Raw genomic sequence first — 21,244 nt, forward strand, 5'->3', positions numbered from 1 at the left:
ATGGGATAAAGAGCCCATATTGTGCCCTGGGAGAGGAAGGACCACGCTTTCTTCTTCCAGGCCCGCAGCATCGAGCCAGTTGGTGGAGACATTCACTAAACATGCATGAGGCTGATGCTTGGGTGCTGGGGGCACTTGCCTTACCCCTGATAAAGTGAAAGGCCATCCGGTTGTTTATAGATTCCATGGACTGTTATTGAGCCTGTGGCATTCATAGAAAGACCATCAACAAGCATTTTGCTTGTGCAGACTATCAGAGGCAGCACCCTGGGATTTTCACATTGGGGGCCCTAGGAGAAGACATGACATTCACCATGTAGCCAATCCTCTCCAACCCACTGCAGCCTTCAACACTGCCAGAGTTTTGCCTTACCTCCACCAGTCCTTGATCAAATTATTATTCCTTTTCACCAGATGAGAAAAAGCAGAGGTTTACAAATAGTTCTCACACCAGGGACTTTATAAAAATTCAGATTTCTGGGTTTCATGGCATGTCTACTGAATCAGAGTGTCAGGGTGGGTCCTGGGAGTCAGTGTTTTACCAAGGTTCCTCAAATGAGTCTGAAGACAGCTGGACTTGAACTCCACCATTTGTCTGGCATATTTTCCTCTTCTCCTCGGAGAGGCCAAGAGGTGGAATTGGTAACTAGACAGTACCCCAAGAAGACCTGTGGTCTTTCTCTGCCTAGATCCATATGGTTTGGTGGATAAATAGACTGAATGTCTGTGTGTCTCTCTCAATCTCTGTCTATGTATGTGCCTTGCTCTTTCCCTTTCCTTCTCTCTCTCTCTTTCCCAGTAGATATGTACTGAGTGGGCTGGTCCCAAGATTTAGGTTGGATAGGATGGGAAGGAGATGGGATAAGAGATTCTATTTGGCCTTGCATTTAAGCCTTGTGTTCCAGTTTTTATCACTTTGTTCTGCTTGGGGGGTTGTTGGACTTTGGCTTGCATAATAACAAAGAACACACTGATTCCTGTTCTGAAAGAAAATAAAATCAACCTAAGAAAAAAAGTTTTCAGTGTGCAGGTGCTGGAGTTTCACACATTATAGAAGATTGCCAGGTCAGGTTTCAGGCTTTCTTAGATCGCTGGATCACTATTTAATATGATCAAAAAGTCACTTTTAATTCTAACATAGATCATCCCAGTAATTTTTCCCAAGGCAGAAATTTTAGGACCAAGAACAAAACTAGAAGCCTTTTCTTCCCTTTGGTGCAGTAACCAGAGTGTGGCCTGACAAAGAAGGATTATTTTTTTTAAGCACAAGCTGTGGGGATTACCAAGTTAAAAGGAAAGCAACGCCAAGTGATCAGTACACTGAAATGTCTCCTGGTTAAGTGTTTCTGGATGTAATTGTGAGATCAACAGGACAGGGCAGTTACTGGAAGAATTGCTCCAAAATTGGCTTGTGTTGGACATCGGAGGCTGCATGCTGAGTGGAGTGGAGCCAGCTACATACGTGCCACGCTGCACGATCAGACATCACCCGGCTGGGTGGGCGTGGAAGAGGAGGCTTTGACCCTGTGCTGCCCTGACTTGTTTTGGATCCTTGAGTGCAGTCTTTAAAATGCTCAAATTCAATAGCTCTGGAGAGCGTCTGTCCACTGCCCTCTCCTATGGCCTCAGCATCAAACTGAAGCCAGGAAGTCAGCATTTCCCTCTGAGGACAGCCTCAGCAGGTTCCTCTATAAATGCAGAGCAAAGTGTGTTGTTCCATAGAGGCATAAGTGACCACCTCTGGCTACAGCATTTAGATTTGTTTTTCCAGAAGTATGTTCAGCTTTCCACCATTCCCCCTTGTCAGCATTAATGACCCACATTTGCAAAGTACCTGGCTAACCTGTGGGGAGCAGTCTGAGTCCCTGGACAGGGCAAGGTTACCTGTTCAGCCCATATAGGCTGTTGAACCTACCACCTTAGCCTCCCCACAGCATCTTCCAATTCATTTGCCTGTTTATTCTCTTGTGTATTCATTCAATAAACACACAGGGAGTGTCTGCTGGGTTCTAAATACTGGGCTAAGGGATGGGAATATAAAGAAGAAAAAGACACAGTCCTGCCTTTCAGATTGCTCACACTCTGATAGGAAAATAGGCAAGTAAAATCTCGAGGCTAAGTGCTCTGGGAAGGAGATTAAACACAGAGAGCTATCAAAACATGGATGTGGGCATGCAACGAAGTCTGGGGCTGGCAAAAGTGTGGTGAGAAGTGGGGGTCGGGATAGAGCAAGGGTTGGCAAGTGTTAATTAGAAAGGACTTCTTATTTTAGAATCTGGTGTAGAAGTTAGGCACAAATTGGAGAAAGGTTGGAGAAGGGTGTTCCAGGCTTGTGCAAAAGCATGGCTCATTTGGGGAACTGAACGTTTAGCAGGAGACAAAGCAAAAAGTGGGTTGGATTGATGATGGAGAACCCTGAGGAGGTAAGCAGGGACTGGATCATGCCACATAAGGACTTGGACCTACTGCTGAAGGCCACAGGCTGAAGGGTCCATTGATGAACTTTAAGCTCAGTTGCTTAAAAAGATCATTCTCACTGCAGTGTGGAGAATGGATTAGATGGAGATGAGACAGGAGTTGGGACCCCATTCAGGAGATAGTAGTGGGATCCCGGGAGGAGCAGTGAGAACAGCCTTTAAGGAAGCAATGGGAGCAGAGAAGCAACGGAGCAATAGACAGGTTTGATTTGTTCATCCTAAGCAGAGCTGCTGAGGAAGGTCCTGAAGCTCTGTAGACCACCTGCCTTCTCCCCAAGGGCAAGAGCAATAGGCATCCAAATCTTCCCTTCAAAGATCAGCTCAACGTATCCTAATAGTAGAGAAATGTTCTGACATAATTTGTCTTATTATTCCTCGGGTTCACTTATAGCAAAAGACCCAATTTCAAGGCAGGTTAGGTTGATCACAGACTGGCTCCCCTCTGTGTCTCTTGATTCAATATGGCAAGGAACAGGTTGGGTCGTAATAATGTCTTCCTGCTGCCTTCTCCATACTTTAACCATGTAAATGTGATTCAATCCCATCCTATCTCTCACTTGCCCAAAACCCTCCAATGGCTTCTTCACTGCAATTAGAATAAAATCCAAAATCCGTACCATGGCCTACAAAGCCCAGCTCTGTCTTGCACTCTTCCTCCTTTCCCATCGGCTTTCTTTTAACAGATTGAACATGCTGGACTCATTCCCCCCTTGAGGTATAGTAATTACTCTTTCATAGGCCTGGAATGCTCTTCTTTGTGTGATTCACACTCAGCATTCAAGTCCTGGCTCACATGTCTCAGTTCAAAGAGAAGCCTTTCCTGACCAGGAGACCAGGGTCTGGGACTGGAGGAGGCAGTGACAATCAGGGAAGGTCTCCTACTATAGGAGCTGTCCTAGAAGTTAGCTCTTCACACCTGTCCCGATTCTATTACTCCGTTTATTTTTTTAAAAACAATATCGCTACTTGAAATTGCCTCATTTCTGTTTTGTTGGCTTATTCCCCACTGCACTATGTGAGCACTATATCCCTCCTCTATGATTATGAAAAGAGAAATCAAAATTAGATTTTCTGAAAACCTTTGGGACAACACAATTTAACATGGGCCAGATCAAATCCTATACATAGCGATGTATAAGGTCCTTCTGTAACACTCACAATATCATCTTACAACCTATGGCAGGTTGTATTACTACTATTTGACAAAATTCAATGCCTCCCTGTAGGAGGATCACACATCCCCATCGTACTGAATAGTACAAACCACTCTATGTAAACAAATTCAACAACTTAGATGAAGTGAACCAATTCCTTGAAAATCACCATCTCCCCAAAAGTCACCCAATATGAGATGGGATGGGCTGAATAGTACAACAGCTACTTTTAAAAATTGGATTTGTAGTTAAAAAACCTCTGGAAAAAAAAAATCTCCAGGCCCAGGTGGATTTACTGGTAAATGCTGCCAAGAATTTAAAGAGGAAATGTCACCAACTTTACACAATCTCTTCCAGGACAGGAAATTTCCCAACTCATTCAATGAGGCCAGCATACAAATATCAGAAAAAACAGTACAATAAAAGAGAAAGGATGGGTTGCAAGAAAGTTTTGAAATTCTATTCTTGCTTCTTCTCTGTATTGCCACGGGGTAATCATTACCTACTCCTTCACATGTATTTGGTCTTTCTCTAATGCATACATTACCAGTCAGAGGAGCTGGTAATCCCAAAGAAACATCACAATCATAGGCCAGAATATCCATTCACTGAAGAGTAAGACTACTGTGAAAGAAAGACCACAAACAGTGTGACATCGATCACCTGATGCACACTTATTGGAATAGAATTTAAATTAAGCATGATAACTTTATGTAAGGAGGTAAGAAAAATGTTAACAATACGAAAATGAACAAGAAATCGAAGACTTAAGTAGGAATATTAGTTAATAGATAATATAATCGTTTAAAGTAAGAATACAGTAGATAAAATGAATAAAGGATTTAGATACAGCTAAAAAATAAATAAATGAATTGGAAGATCTGATTGAAGAACGCTCTGAGCAGATAAAAGAAAAGGATAAAGAGAAAAAACATAAGAAAAAGCTAAGAGATTCGGAGAATAGAATGTACATTCTAACATCTAGTTAATAGAAGTCCTAAAAAAAAAGAAAAGAAAAAAGAGGAAATGCTTAAATAAATAATGAAGATAAATGTCTCACAATTAAAGATAAAGCACCTTACATTTAAATGGCTCATAGAGTATCAAACTGGAGATTAAGTGATAAATGAACCCCAAGACATATAATGAAGTGTAAGACTGCCAAAAAGAAAGAAAAACATTCTAAAAGCTTCTAGAAAGAGCAAGTCACCCTCCAAAGAACAAGATTCAGATTGACATGAGACTTCTCAATGGCAACACTGCATATAAGAAAACAATGGAATAACATTTTAAAATATGACAGAAACAAATATCTGTATTTAGTATTTTACATCTGATCAAATTGTATTTCAAATGTAAGGGTATGATAAAGAAAAACTTTCTCAGGCATATGAGATTTCAGAAGGTTTGCCTTACAAAATGTGTTACTAAAAATTTAAAGTAATTATACAAATAAGCAGAATGACAAATCCTAGAGATACAAAAAGTAAGGGTGATTAACTACTTTATTTTTGTGTTAAATAAAAAGCTGTAATTAAAGAAGAGAAAAACAAAAAGTCTATCCATAACAATCCGGAGCCAAAATCTAGACAGAGTTTGTCTGGGTGGAGGTGAGGGCTAGGGAGTGCAGAAAAGTCCAGAGGAATTTGAGAACAAGCTCAGGTAGTTGGGATATTACAAAAAAGGTACAGTATTGATACATTTAAGAAATCGATAGGGACAAACAAACATGAATATGGATCTGAAATCTAAAAGCTGGTACTTTGAAAATATAAATAAGAGATATATCACTGTCAGGACGGATTAAGAAATAGAGAAGATAAAAAATAAAATGAAAAGGGAAAACAACTACAGATGCAGTAGAGATTAAAAACATAAAAAGTCTTTTGAAGAATTTTATGCTACTAAATTCAAATCTCAGATGATACGAATTAATTCCTAGAACGTTATAAAGGGCCAAAACTGGTGCAAGAAGAAATCAAGAACTTGGATAGTTCATTTTAAAAACTTAGATTAAACATCTCCCATTCCAAAAACAAACAAACAAAACAACAAGAAAACATGCCCATGTAGTTTTAGTGATGAGTTCTGTCCAAAATAAGTTCTTAAAAAAAAAGAAAGAAAAAAAGAAAGTGAAAGCTGTCTAACCCTTTTTAAAAAGTTAAATGAGGTTAGTGAAACATGGATTTCCAAACCCAGTAAGGAGGTATATGCAAGAAAAATCTGTGCAGGTCAATTTCATTTATGATTTGTAGATGTGAAAAGTCTAAACAATAACTAACCAAGTCTAACAGTGCATTGAAAATCATATTCAAGTAAAGTTTCTCCAAGAATTGTAAATAAATGTTTCAAAAAAATCTGTCAGTATAATTTACCTCATTAATAAGCTAAAGAATAAAAATCATGTCATTAACTAAATTGGTGTAGTAAAAACTATTTAACAAAGTTTAACAACAAAGTTTATTACGAAAACTCTTAACTTGGAATAGAAGAAATATTTGTAACTTAATAAATATTTTGAACCTCAAATCTAAGCAAACAATGTTCTTGCTCATTTTAGGTTAGCCAATTATATATTTTCTTTATTTTAGAAAAATTAAATAGCTATTTTTTTAATCTAAAAGAGGTTTAAAAAAAGGAAGATTTATCAAAGACGAAGCTTTAGTGGCATTCTCCTTGGGAACAGAAACAAGTCAAGGCTACCTGATATCACTGCGTGTCCTGTATAATATATATATGGAAATAAAAATAAAATAAAATATATAAGGTTCTGAAGTATAGAAATGTCATTATTTGTTAGCTTGTGTGATGGTTAATTTTATGTATCAGCTTGATTGAGCCACAGTGCCCAGATATTTGGTCAAACATTATCCTGGATGTATCTGTGAGGGTGTTTTTGGATAAAATTAACATTTCTTTGGGTGAGAGGAGGACTGCTAGTCAGTACAGGGGTCTGAACTCTTGACCTTGGTGTTACAAGGTCACTCTAACCAACTGCGCTAACTGGGCAGCCCTAAAACTGTCATTATTTGTAGGTTATATAAAACATTTACCTAAAAATATTAACAGAAACAATAGATAATTAGAATTAATAAGAGTTCAGCAGGATTGCTAGATACTGAGTCAATATAAAAAAATCAATAATATTTTTCTGCATCAGCAGTAATCAACTAGAAAATATTTTTGTAAAATTAAGTGGAAGTCTCAAAGCAATAAAAAAAAATTATAAAATGTTCAGAAAATAGCCAAGAACATAAAGAATGCTACAGGAAAAACTTTAAAACTCTACTAATAAAAGTAAGAATGACTTGAGTAAGTGAAGATATATTATATGCTTTTAGAAGGGGTGGCTTAGTATTATAAAGAAGTCAGTTCTCCCCAAATTAATTTTAAATTTATTGCAATTCCTATCTAAACTTAAGTTGAAATTTCTTTTGGGGAACTTGATAAACTAAGATGGCTATGGAAAAATAAAGGTCATCAAATGGCTAAGCCAACTTTGAAAAAGAAGAAACATGTTCTATAATATATTAAGGTATTAATATTAAGATATTAAGCTATAGACATAAAAAAAATGTAGTGTTTGTAAAAGAACAGATAAAGAGACCATGGAGTAGAACAGGGAGTTCAGAAGTCAGAGACAGATCATGTACATAGGGAACTTAATGTACAATAAACCACCATAAATCAATGGAGAACAGATGTATTGTTTAGTAAATTATGTTGGAAAAACTGGCTCACTATAGAAAGAAAAATGAAACTGCCTCCCTACCTAATGCCACATATAAAATAGACTAAATATAAAAAATAAGTCTAAAAAGTTAACAGAAGAATGCAATGAAGAATAGATTTTGGTCTCCAGGCAGAGAAAGACTTCTTAAGAAAGACTTCAAAAGCTCAAATAGTAATAGCTAATACTTACATAGTACTAGAACCCTGACAGAAAGAATGGACAAACTATATGAACAGGCAATTTATAGAAAAAGGAAACTCAAAGGCTAACACACGTATGAAGAAATGTTTAAACTCAAACTCATTATTATTTAAAGGATGCAACTAGAACAATGAAATATCCATTATATCTAAGCTATTGTCAAAAATTACAAAACTGGACATGTCGAGTCATTAGGAATGATGCATGTCCTTAGGAATAGGAGCCCTCATGTACTGTTGGAGGTAGTGCAGACCACTACAACCATACGGGAGAGCAGTGCTTAGTTAAATAATATAAACACATAGCCTATGACATAGCAATCCTCTTTTGGATGTATATCCCAAAGACTTGCCTCATTGATCCATAAGTGGACAGGTACAAGGCATATCTGCAGCACCATTTATGGTGGTGGGAGGTTGGAGACAATCTGATGTCCATCTTTGGGAAAATGGAGAGATAAAAGTGATGGGTACATGCCATGAAGTATTTTGCAACAGTTAGAAGCAAAAGACTACATATATGCATAACAACATGGATGGGTATAAAAAAACAGTGCTGAGTAAACATATGAGAATAGGGAATGAGTTATGTGACCCAATACCATTTACATACATTCAAAATATCTATACTCAAGACCATTTTACAAGAACATGTTTTTCAAAAACATGCAAACAAAAGGATACAAATTTAACACATCAGAATGGTTGCATATGGAAGGCGGAAGAAGAGATGGGAGTAAAAGGGCATAAATGAATAAATACAGGAAGAGACCTTGTTGGAGACTGATGTTGGTAATATGCAATAAACTGGGCAGTATGATTAATTCATACTTCTGATCTGACACCCATCCATTCATTCTGGAGAAGCATGAGCATGCCTTGTTCAAATGATATGATTGGCACCCTACTTCCTTCTCCACAGCCAGGTCCCAAAGAAAGGAGAAGGTGGACCTCTCCTGTTAGGGGTTTGCTTGTTGCAACGAAGCAAGAACTCCAGTTGTTTCTAAGTAGTGAAGCAGAGAGAAGTTCCATCAGCTTCCCACATTGTTGAGCTGGGGGGTTGTGTGGTGTATATAAGGGCAGGTAGCAGAGAATTGTGATCACCCATCAGGTTTTCCTTCCCACTGGAATATCTGATAACTATGTGGAATTCCATGATCCACCATCTGTTGTCCCAGAGTCTAGGGTTTGCTGATCTTCATTAATTTTCACAACCTCAGAAACTGAAGTTTGTGTTAGAGTAGACTCCAGAGCTTTCCCTAAAAGCCCCACAGAGCAGCTCTGCCTGGGTGTGGGATAGCAGGGACTGGAGCAAAGGTAATAAAAGAAAACGTCTCATACCCATCCCTGGGTACCTCTGCAAATGATTGTCTTCATTTAACCTCAAGGTCAAGACAACCTATTTTATAGTGTTCACTGTCTCTGAGGACAAGTTTTAGCGACAGCCTTGTTTGCTTTTTATAGTATTAAAAGAGACAATGAAACCTGCCTCTCAGACGATCACTCACCAAGTCACTGTTGCTCTGCGGGGAATATTTGTTTCCTCATTTATATTCATGTCTCTAAAAGACAAGTAGACCTTGGATGAAATTTCAGGCGACAGTAAATTATAAATAATGTATCCATATTTTTTCTCTTCCATACTACTTGTATTTAATTCCCCTCAGATTCTGTGCAAACATCAGAGACAAGCGGACAGGAAGCTATTAACGTGATAGGAAGAATGAAACGGGCTTATGTTGTGTGTCAGGAACACAACGAGGGAGGACATCTTGATCAAAAGAGGTTTGAGAGGTCTTGTAGCGGCCAGTTCTTTCGTTTTCTCTCTTTTTTATTTTTATGATTTTTTGATGTCTTAACTCTTTCCCAGACCATTAGGTAGGCATCTGCTTGAAATGAATGTCTTATCTTGGTCCCCCCAGGGCAAGGTGAAGGTTGGATGAAAGATGTCAGTGGATGAAGACCACTGTGGGGCCAAACTTTAAGCTCTGTTGTTCCATCAGAAGAGGCATAGAAAACACTCAGAAGGATCAGCTGAGATCAGCCCTTCCTAAGAATAGCATGCTGCTAAGTGGAAAACTCAGGTACTGTCAATGAAGTTGGAAAAGACGCTGGTTGCTAAAAAGAAATTAGCCGCTAAATCCATCTGCCCTGGTTTGCCTTCACAAAGGAGGCTTCCAGCAACCCTCAGACTTTGACAGGAGCAATTCATGTCTGTGCAGTCCAGACTGGCAGGACTCCAATCCCGCACGTAACTGAAGATACGGCTGTTTCCGTCCCTTCTTGGTAATATATCCATCCCCACACTTAGGAAGCTGATGCCCTTGTAGTCTCTTCCTCCTTAATAAAATGTGCTTGTCAGGGGTAGAAAGTTGTGGGGAGGGGGTGGCACAGCAATGAAGACTCATTAATATTAACATGCAAATGACTATGTAGCTTAGTGTAATTTATTCAGGGAAATTTGCATTGGGGTGGCAGACAGAGCCTGAAATTAGAGGGATTTGGGGCACTGTACTCTGCAGACTGTACCTCTTTGCCTGTGCCATCCCTGCGAGGGGTGTCAAGGATCTTCTTCTCTTTCAGCTTTGCTTCACCAGAGACCCCTCTTCTATGCTCTGTAGTTGGGATTTAACTATTCAATTCCACCAAGCACCAACTGAATCCTACCAATTAAATTATCTCATGTCTGCTATGTACCAGGCTTTGTGCAAGCTAATTTCACATGCATTATTTCTGCTCAAGAATTTTTCATGCTGCAACCAGTCAATTCAGTGGCTTCTGATAAACCTCTTAGACAAAGCCAACAGGCTCTGCATCAGTGACTTACATTTAAATTTGAGCTTTCCAATAAGACTCTGAAAAAGTTTCCAAACATGGACACATCTTTGCCATGTACTATGGTGGTAGTGGCTAGTCCTTCTCTGGTACCCCAAACTCTATATGGAGCAGCTTGGTAAGTAACTATACTTATTGCACGGGAAATTGGGCTCTTCAGTTTTCTCCTTTCTGAGTTGGTATTGGTCATGCCCCAAGAGCCCAGCGCCAACTGGATTCTTGTAAAAAGAAACAACCTAAATACATCCTGATGATTCCCTGCACTGTCCACCAAACAAAGCCAATATCCTGCCCTCCTCTCCAGATGTCCACATGAGTTATTAACCTTCTGCCTATTTGATCCTACTGACCCCACAGCTGGATTTGAAATCCCTGATCTAAACTATTGCCCACCCCTTGGTGCAGCTGCATCTGTGCAGGGCAATGATAGGCACAGACACTGGTACACCTTTCCAGCCCAGGTGGGTCTGGAGCGAGGCACAGCTGCAAGATACAGCACGACTTCAGGCATATTGTCATACTGCACACAACCATTAGCTGTGGCATCACCACAGGGGGAAGTAAACGTTTATCCTACACTGAGCAAGCATTGAAACCCAGGCATTCTGGGGATAAAATGACTAGCTTAGGCCCAATAAATATGCACATTTGGAGCTCTGTTTAAGTGTCTGTCATCTGTGTCCTTTTTATGAGATAGAAATTCTTAATTCAGTGGAAAGCTCCAACCCATGAGTCTTTAAGAGGTAGCTTGGAAATGGGGACCATGCATGACCATTTAATTAACCTGTGAATGTGCAGGGAAGGGCTTGAACAAGAAGAGGGTGACACTTTAGTTCTGAGTAAGACACCTTTGAAAGAGCGTGGAGGATGAGCATAATTGACTTTAGCCCCATAAAAGAGATCAAGTGTCCTCTAAGTTCCACTTGACACGTCTTGGATTCATGTCTTCGTTGTGTGACCAAGGTTTATTTTTATTAAAAAAAAAAAAAAACATTTGTTTTTCTGATTAATGTACTCACTGAAGACACTTTGAGATATGGAAAAATATAAAAAAGAAGGGGAAAGAGGACTCATTCACAATCTCACTACTCTATAGAGCCACTGGGGACATTTGGGTGTATCTGATTGGTGTCTTACTTTGTCACTCAGTGGGGAGGGCACGTGGGTGGGGTTGGGGGACTTTTCATCACCTCTCTGGGAATGGAGGGACAGGCTCTGGAGCATGGACAGGAACCCATCATCCCGGTGCTATGAGGTGGCAGGCAGACATGCGGCTAAGGATAAAAGACGTGCTTCCACTGGCCCCACACATGTGCACACCCACACCCCAGGATGTGGGGCAGGGAGAGAATCCAAAGTCTGGGCTGGGCAGTCTCACATCACAGACTGTAGAGAGACAACGTGGGAGGTGGCAGAGAGGAACGTTAACAGCGCAGACCCCAGAGCTGGAACATCTGGGTTCAAATCCCAGCTCTCCCAAGGAACAGCTATGGGATTTGGGGTGTTACTTCACCTCTCTGTGGTCCAATTTCCTTATCTGTAAAAATATAGAGAAAGTAGTACATACCACATAGGCTGTAGTGAGGATTAAATTAGACAGTACCTGTAATGCAGTTGGAACAGTGCCTGTCAGAGGGCATTCAAAGGTTAGGTATGAGTATTAAGTTATTTGCTGTCATAAACATTAGGACACTTTTATTCCTTAAGAACATTTCCCAAATATCTTCTGCTAACTTAAGTGAGGGAAGACAAGAGGAATAGCTGGATCTAGAAGTAGAAGACCTTGGCTCAAGTTCTGACCCCCGCCACTTACTAGCCATGTGAGTCTTTGATTTCCATGTGCCTCAGTTTTATCATCTGCGAAATGGGGATCCTAAGGCCTTCCTCACCTGTTGTTATAAGGACTGAATTGAGATCACAGAGCTTTGGGTAGGAGAAGAGTAGTAAACTTAATAATGAAAGTTTACTACTGCTACTTTGACTAGGTAAATCTCTGATTACAGGCAGCAGAGGAAGGAGGGAGAGAAGGGATTTTCTGCTGGAAAAACCCTCACAGAAAATCTGAACAAGAAGGAAACTGATGTCTTTATTTGGTGCACGTAGTTGGTCCAGATGGACTGGGGATTTGCGCTGCTGGTTCCTGTGGTTGCCTCAGTGGTGAAAGGTTTCCTAACAGGGCCTTGGGAAGGGGGAAGGAAGGAGGAGGCTGCTGAGTTTCTTTGATAGGCTCCTCCCAGGCGGTGTCTCAGCAGAGGCTGCTGAGGAGCCAAACGTCGCACAGGGGACAAGGAGGCCTCAAAGTGGCCGTAACTCCCTCACCTGTGGTGAAGGTAGTGGAGGTGATGCTGCTCCACGAGGCGTCCTGGGCTGCCTGCAGCAGCACCGTGTAGTCCGTGTTCTCTGACAGCCCCTCCAATCGGATCCAGGTGTCCTCTGCATCCACAATCAGCTCCTGCGAAATGAGCAGGGGAAGGGAGGGGGGAAGGGAGTGACCGGCTCACAATACGGGCAAGTGTGGGAGGAAGTCCAAATCCCACGGCCAGCTAGGTCAGCACTGCAGTGGCCATTGTCGTCCTCTCCATCCCCCAGTAGGAAGAAAACCGTGCCCACAAGCAGAGAGGACAGCTTCCGCATGAGATTTAGGCTGTTCCTATCTCACAAATGCACACTGGGATAAATTTAGGTACCCAGATTACCGAATCCAGTGGTTTTCAGATTGCACTGGTCTTGCGGAGGGCAGTGGAAGAATCTGAGGGAGCAGGATCCCAGGCCTCCCTACTCCCATCACACAGACTAGCTCTGCTTATATCTATTCCATTTGGCTTCTACATATGATTGCACATTGAAAAAGGAATCCACTGCTAAAAAAATTTGAAAACCCAGTGCTCTAGATGGATTGTTTTGACTGATCACATAAAACAAAAATGTGTCGTCTCTTTACTGTAGGCTATATAGATGTAGCCTTTATAATGCTCATCAAGAAGTATAAAAGCCTGTTGAATTTGGTATCCAGCTCATGATTGCTTGGCCTTGCTAGTGAAAAATCATTCCAATACTATGTATTTGGAAGATTCCAGTGTGCTTTGCCTCATCATATTAGAAGCGTCACCACAACCTAGTGAAGTTGCAGGGGCAGACACCCCCATCATTGAGAAGGAGGAACAGAGGCTCAGAGAGGGCTATTGCTTTGCCTCAACTTGTATAGAGAGTAGTAGTAGAGACAGGACTAGGACCCAGATCTTCTGGCTTGCAGGCGAGAGCTCTCTCCTCACCAGCAGGCTGTGCATCCATGATCGGAAACCTAGTTTGTTCCCTGTAGATTTGTTCCCCTCCCTCCAAATTCCACTGGTCAGTTTCCACTTGGCCTCACTTCAGAGAAATGGTCTTTCCTCTTTTCAGCAAAATCTCACCTTGCGGCTTCCATCAGCTGATTTGTAGGTCAAGACATAGTTCTCAATCTCTGCCCTGGGAGCCAGCCAGGAGATCAAGGCACTTTGTCTGGTGACTTCACTGGCTGTCAGGTTTGCAGGAGGGTCCAGCACTGCAAAGAGGAGAAAATGCCAGGATGTGCCTGTCTCTCCAGCTCTTCCCTGCTTGATTTTAGACATGAGTATCTACTCGCCCACTTCTGTGGTCTCAGGGCTGCTCACGTGCTGACCCCAGTTCTGGTTTGGACAGGAACACAAAGGGAGCTCTTGGGTCAGAAAATCATTATTCAGTGCTATGATCATACTTGCAGCTATTCCCTGCTTCTTTCACCTGGGCCTCTGGGCCTGGGAGTCTGACCCTCTATGTCTGGGACCCTGGCCTTATTAAACCTGCATGTCTGCAAATTCACTCTTGAACTTATAACATTCCCACATTTTACCTTTGTCTACTGTTCTGGTCATGACACCACCCAGCAGCCCTCTTCCCTAGATCCAGCATTTTAATATCCATCAGACTTTTCTGGGCCAGATGAATTCCAAGTACTGGCCTCTCTTAGCTCTGATTCTACTGCTGTCACCCAGACCCAGGGTGAGAGCAGAAAATAGACATGTGTCTGCTGGCCAGGAGCCACAGCTCACTTTCACTGGATTTGGGCTGCAGGCAACCAAAATAAGAACAGCTCATAGCTGCACTGTCCAAAGCCTATAGACTATAATCTAGTCTACCACATGGAAACTGATCATTTCTAAGGATCCACAAAGCCTCCAGGTATATCAGGTGTGTAGATCACCATGTACTCACAGGTAGAGAAGTTGGTGCTGATGGTGCCACTGGTGAGAGGCCCACTGGTGGTATACATGGTGACAGTATAGTGAGTACTGGGAAGCAGGTCAACAAGCTGGAATTCCTCACTGATTCCATCAACCAGGATGGTCTCTCCAGCAACTGAAATCAGATGAATATGAATAAGGATTGAATAAGACTACTCAACTTAGGAAAGACCTACCAAATCCAAAGACATTTCACAAGGATTTAATACTGAAGAATTTTGGAAAAAGCCTATTACAGGTTATCTAGCTTAGCATTTTATTCTAAACAAGGATCCCTTTCATCTCTTTTTACATTTTAATTGAGAAAAACAGTCCTTATATAAAGGCCAAATTGTTTTCTCTAGAACTTCTGCTCGGGTCGCTGGAGTTACAAAGAATAAGCTGAATCCTTTGTCTGCACTTTTCTTCCTACAATCTTTCCTAATCAAGTCCTCTGTCCTCTAAATGAGAAAATTTAGCTCCCACCTCCCATTACATTTACGTGACTACTCTAAAACCTTAGTGAGCCTGGATGCTTTTCTCTGGACAGGTAACAGTTTATCAGTGTTCCTGCTGAAATGCAAAACTCAGAAGAGAATTGAGAATGACAATTGAGATGCACTGACCAATGCGAAAAACAGGGTCAGCCTCTGCTTCTATTTCTGCTATTTATATTAATCCATTAGGTATTGGGACAGCCGTGTGATATTGTTGTCAAGTGCTGAGATTATTACTAATCAATGACGTTGTTTATAACCTTCCCAACCCTTCCCCCCAAAAAATCCCAGCTGATTTTTTGCACCCATGGGCAGAGCTGTGCGTTTATTTGTACTGTGTTTTGCCTTGTTGATTAAGTTTTGGACCACTGTTTCAGCTTATTAAAATATTTTTTCATTTGGATTTTATCAATCACAGTTTTGTTTTATACACAAATTGGGTAAGCATGTCTTCTCTGAATTCATTCAAGCTGTTGACAAAACTGTTCATTAAATCAGGGCCAAGCCCTCTGTTGGGCAATTAGTGTACTTCTGAATCATCCAGCATTTAACAAAGTTTATCGGGTACATCTCCAAACTAGGTAGGGCATGAGATTTCAAGTTTCTTGTGGTCTAAAGGCATAGAAAGGCATATGAACAAGTTAAAACCCAAACTCATTCTTTGGAAGAGCATGCATAGGACTCCGTCTTTTCAATATCCACCTTTGCACATCCTGCCGCCGTCTGTGCTCCAGCTGTACCAAACTGTGTCACCTCCTCATGCTCCACATGCTCTGTCTCACCTCTCAGATGCACTCAGCCTGCTCTTTTTCTTGGAGTTCCCTTCCTTCTCCTCTTCGCTTTCTTTCACTTTATCTAAGAGCTTCTTCCTTTCTTCCCCTTCACACCCTGACCCCAAATCATAGTGGCCTTTTGAATGAGTCCCACAGTCTTCTGTGCTTGTCTGAATGATGACACTGCTCACCCTGAGTTGTAACTATCTACTTCTCTGCATCACCACTGGAAATGAGTTCCATGAAGAGAAGAACTCATGTTTTGTTTCCAGATCCTTACAGCCTCGTAGAGTATATGGCCTATGAGTGGGCATCAAAAGTATTGGTTGAGTGGGCCGACCCTGTGGCGCACTCGGGAGAGTGCAGTGCTTGGGAGCGCAGCGGCGTTCCTGCCGCGGGTTCGGATCCTACATAGGGATGGCCGGTGCGCTCACTGGCTGAGCGCGGTGCAGGCAACACTGAGCCAAGGGTTGCGATCCCCTTCTCGGTCACAAAAAGGACAAAAAAAAAAAAGTATTGGTTGAGTGAATGAAGTTAATTGCTGTGATGGGGCTGGGTGAGGTGCATCTGACCGCCTTGGGGGAATACGGGACGCTTTGACAGAGGAGATAGTGTGGAAACTAAGACTTGAAGGATGGGTTTTGTAGGCAGACAAGTGGGGAGAGAATTTCCTGGTGGAGGAAACAGCATGTGCAAATTCATGGAGGCTTGAGAAAGCATGGTGAGAGTTAAGAAATGCAGAATCATGTTCTGCATGGAGGGGTGGTGGTTGAGATGAATTGCACATGCACACAGATGATGATATCCACTCCTTGAGGAGGGTCATTCAATTGCACAGTTCCAGCTAATTAGAAATATGATCCATCATGTATTTTCCATCTTAACTAAAGACTAAGGGAGAGTTAGTCTTTTCTAATGCATTGCTGAAATGTGTTAGCAGATTTGCCAAAAAAAAAAAAAAAAAAAAGGATATAGAGTGGTTTTGATAAAATTTATTCTCAGTGAACCTGTGCTCATATGTAGTAATCACTAATTCCTTTTCCAGTTTGTTTAATAGTCTGTTTAGTTTTTACTTTCTTAAGCTTTGACAGTAAGATTATTTCTCTGCAGCTTACAGAATTGGCTTTCTCTGCCATTTCTGAAAATCAAGACATCTGTCTGCCTTTTGTCTTATATCTTTGTTCTCTGGGTTCCTGAATATAACCCACAACAATTCTGTGATCACATGTTTAATTTAGTCAGGGAAATAGTTTTCTCAAACCTAGAGATGTGGAGTATTCAACACTATTTTGCTTTTGGCTTCTCTATTCAACTTCAAATAGCATAAGGTGAACAAGCATGATGGAGACATTGGAATTTGAAATTACATGTTGATTCAACCTTTTGGGCTAGATATGTGTAAAGAAGACCACACACACTGTAAGACATCAGGAGTGTGAACCCTTTGTCACCTGTTATCGTGTACTATTTGCTCCAAGATTGGGCCTATGACTTCAGTGTTTTTCTTACACTGTAAATAGCCATAAAAATCTACTTTCTAGTCTTTAACATTTGGGGGCATGTCTAGCACAATCTGAGTTTTGACTTCCTAGTACTGTTTCTCTGTTCTTGTATTTTCTCTTGGTTATGTGCCTTTTTTGCACCTTTCAGGTTTGGCTTTCACGATTCCTATAACTGATCCAGTTTGTAGAGTTTGGGGATAGCATGAGGGCTTTATAGTATAACTGAAGCAGGAAAATTGCTAGTTTTTCCCTCAGATTGACAAAATGTTCTGTTTCTTCACTTCCATACTGCTCTGCAGCCCCAGTCCCCACCATCCCCACCTGCCTGATGCACAGGCCTGCAGACGCCCACCTGCCAAGTGTGTGAGAATAATGACGTAGTTCTCAACTTCACCCACGGGCGCCTTCCACTGTAACATGGCTTCTGTTGGAGTGATGTTGGTAGCAGTCAGATCCACAGGGTTGTCCATGGCTGAAACAGAACAGGAGAAAATCAGTTAAAGGTAGGAGGATCTGCAGGAGGGAAGAGCAGAGAACTATCTCAGAAGTTGCACTCATGATGCACGTCTGCTGCTATGCTGGACGAAATCATGACATAAGAGGAGGTCTCTTCCCTTTCTCCCCTTCCAGTTCCACCAGCCCCTGCCTCTTCTCTCTTTCCTCCTTCCTCTGAAGTATCCATCTTTTCCTGATGGCCCCATCTCTTCCTTTTAATTCATTCATTAACTACTTATGTGCAGAGCACTGTGTCGGGGGCTATGGGGGATTTCAAAGTATGGCTGCTGTGTTTTAGACATTTAAATCTAGATGGAGAAACTAAGAACACACGGAAATTGTTATAATCCTTTAGTTAATGAGATCATCATGCTTCCCAGGCTATTTGCACTTTCATAAATGTAAAGTTGTGCCTTGGGGAAAGATCTCTGTTGATGCATGTCAGGAAGAGTGGTGGCAGCCCCATGAGGGCAGGGGTATTCCCAGTGCTGAGAACTTAAAAAGTCCTCAGTCAGCACTTGTGGAATGACTGCATGGGACTCAGGTTGCCTCTACAGTCCTATCTGATTATTGAATTCTTGCCTCACTATGAACAAGGCTCCTTCAGGATTGAGTCCTGGGTATTCTTTTTTTTGCATTAAGAGTCAAGGGGGGCCAGCCCCGTGGCTCACTTGGGAGAGTGCAGCACTGGTAGCACCGAGGCCACGGGTTCAGATCCTATATAGGGATGGCTGGTGCGTTCACTGGCTGACAACACTGTGCCGAGGGTTGCGATCCCCTTGCCGGTGGGGGGAAAAAAAAGAGTCAAGGGGATTCTTACAGGCTTAGGGGGGCCAAGAGTGCCTGTCGGGGGAATAGAGTTTGGTTGTCATATAACCATCTTCCCATTCTTACTTGTCCATGCTCTAAGCCTTCACTTTATTTACCATGCTTCCCTTCCATAAAGTCGGGATTTATTTTAGAAATGAATGGATGCTATTGCCACAGTTTGTCAGCTCAACCTAAGCATCGTGCAATTTACTTGTGGGAACCAAGATCTTCTGCTGACCTGACTCTGTTCTCCAGCTGAAGGGTTATTTTGTTTGCCTATGTCCTTCATCAAACAGCAACAAACAGAAAATATTTTTATAATTTTAAAATTTGAATTGTATCCATAATCTGTTCTTTCAAAGAGTTCTTCAAATGCAGTCCTTATGAAACCACAATTGTCTTGATCTCTCTGAGACGTGTGTGGTACCATGAGATGGGCATGAACTTCTGAAGGAGTCCTCATTTCCAGAAGCTGCAAATCACAGACCTCAAGTTAAACAACAAAATAAGACACGTCTGGGGGCAATCTAGTTATTGGACATTGCCAAAGTAGATCTGCCTAAACCTGAAGGAGAGCAGCTCGGGTTGGTGCACCACTGAATATCTGCTTTAGAGGTACCTGCTGCTTATGACTAAGAGCCCGAGGAATGAGCTTTTGACTTGAGTTGCTGCTCTTTTTTACCTTGGGGGAAAGAGGCTATTGAAATCCATTTCATTGTCCTCAATGAGAAAAAGCCTAATTTCCTTAACATGAATTTCTAGGACTTCCAGGAAGGTGGAAAGGGGGCTTCTTTTGGCTCATTGGACATCACTTCTTGTCAACATTTGTTGATATTTTAATGGTCACAGATAATTTGGTGGATAGGGCAAGAATGAATAAGAAAATATGGCTAGGTTATCCACAGTCACAGGCCTGGAAGGAGACTAGGGAAGATTAGACTATCTTGTGCTGTCTTTAGAAGAACTTTGTTTCTGAACGAATATTTCTTTGGCCATTGCCTTAGAGATGCTGTTTCTGAGCTTGTGGAAACCTCTACAAAAGCAGCGAGGAATCCCAAGCTACATTTTCCTCATTCAGAAAATACAATTCTCCAGGGAAATTAACCTTGGGAAATCCACGTGTTCTCCTAATGAAGCAGGCTGGATGTTTTCCCACGTGCTGTGGGAATGACGGTTTAACTAGGAGTTTGGTCTGGGAATTGAGCACAGAAAACTTTGGCTGTGCCTTCTAGTGACTTTCACAGCAAATCTTTGCTAGTTCTGCATGGTGGGCTGGCTGAGGGGCCAGCAACAGAGGGCCAGTGGAGGTACTGAAGGAGCCCTGTCCTCAGGCCCATCCAGGGGGCTTGTGTTCCAGAGAAAAGCCATGGGATTTGGACTTCCCTCTCCCACTTTCCCATACTGTGAGCCGGTCACTCCCTTCCACCTCCCTTCCCCTGCTCATTATGCAGGAGCTGATTGTGGATGCAGAGGACACCTGCATCCGATTGGAGGGGCTGTCAGAAAACACAGACTACACGGTGCTCCTGCAGGTGGCCCAGGACTCCTCATGGGGCAGCATCACCTCCACTACCTTCACCACAGTGAGGGATTTACTGCCACTTTGAGGCCTCCTTGTCCCTGGAGCATAAAGCAAGAGTAAATGCAGCTACTTGGTGATTTCTGGCCATATATGATGAAGAATTTCATGACCCCAATTTCATGTTACTGGAATAACAATGTTTTTCTTGTCTTAGGTTAAGCATCTTTCTCTGAGTCCTTTTAAAAATCAGATGGAATGATTCAGATGTCTGTTCTGGAATTCACTGCCATCATGTGTCTTTGAAAGGGCCCTTTTCATATTGGAAGTCCCATGAAAATTTCTAACCTAAACCAGCAAGCCTCCTAGAGGGTGACTCTTTAAACTCCTAGTATTAGAAAGGAATATGAGGGACAGAGCGGGGAGAAATGGTTAAGTGCCCTGCATGACACAGTGTGTCGGAGGAGCACCCAGGAACGGAGGCTCAGAGCCTGGAACTGGTGTCCTCTGTGTAAGGCATGACATCACTCTTTGCCTCTTCTCTTTGCTGAAGGTCCTCAGGCGGGTTCTGAGCTGACGCACAGCAGGGACACATGCCTACCTGTGTGCACGAGAGTGCAGATGCGCTCGCTCTCTTCCCTGCCCCGCACGCTGTTGAGGCTGATTTCGTATTCAGTAGCTGGGTACAGCCTGGTGATGGTGAATTCTGTCACAGTGTTGGGCACCACTGAGCTGTCCAGCCGACCCACTAAGGGAGAGCAAATTTCACAGTTAAAGTTCAGTGGCTCTCTCAATGTGGTCCATGTAGAGCCTACAAAGGAGCTCCCGATGGCACTTTGTCTTGAAGCATGGATGGACATGGGACTCAGCACTCACGGGGAGAAAAGATAAATGGTTGTGAGCTGGGAATGTTGGAGTTTGAAGAGACCTTGCATGCTGATCCCACCCCTGCATTTTATGGGCTCCCTGGAGCAAAGACCATTGAAATATGTATTAGGTGATTTTTTAACA

The 21,244-nt window shown here is 42.1% G+C and overlaps 1 protein-coding gene across 1 annotated transcript in view; it reads right to left on the reverse strand.

The window, feature by feature from the left end:
• Positions 1 to 21,244, reverse strand: part of TNR (tenascin R) — a 77,824-nt gene that overhangs the window by 12,951 nt on the left and 43,629 nt on the right. The window contains exons 12-16 of the mRNA XM_063106391.1: positions 20,835 to 20,981; positions 17,762 to 17,881; positions 14,630 to 14,773; positions 13,810 to 13,940; positions 12,719 to 12,851 (exon numbers count right to left, since the gene is read on the reverse strand). Coding sequence (XP_062962461.1) covers positions 12,719 to 12,851; positions 13,810 to 13,940; positions 14,630 to 14,773; positions 17,762 to 17,881; positions 20,835 to 20,981 — 675 coding nt within the window. The remainder of the gene's footprint in view (positions 1 to 12,718; positions 12,852 to 13,809; positions 13,941 to 14,629; positions 14,774 to 17,761; positions 17,882 to 20,834; positions 20,982 to 21,244) is intronic.

The sequence above is a fragment of the Cynocephalus volans genome, chromosome 8 (genome assembly GCF_027409185.1).
Source record: "Cynocephalus volans isolate mCynVol1 chromosome 8, mCynVol1.pri, whole genome shotgun sequence".
NCBI classification, from domain to species: Eukaryota; Metazoa; Chordata; class Mammalia; order Dermoptera; family Cynocephalidae; genus Cynocephalus; species Cynocephalus volans.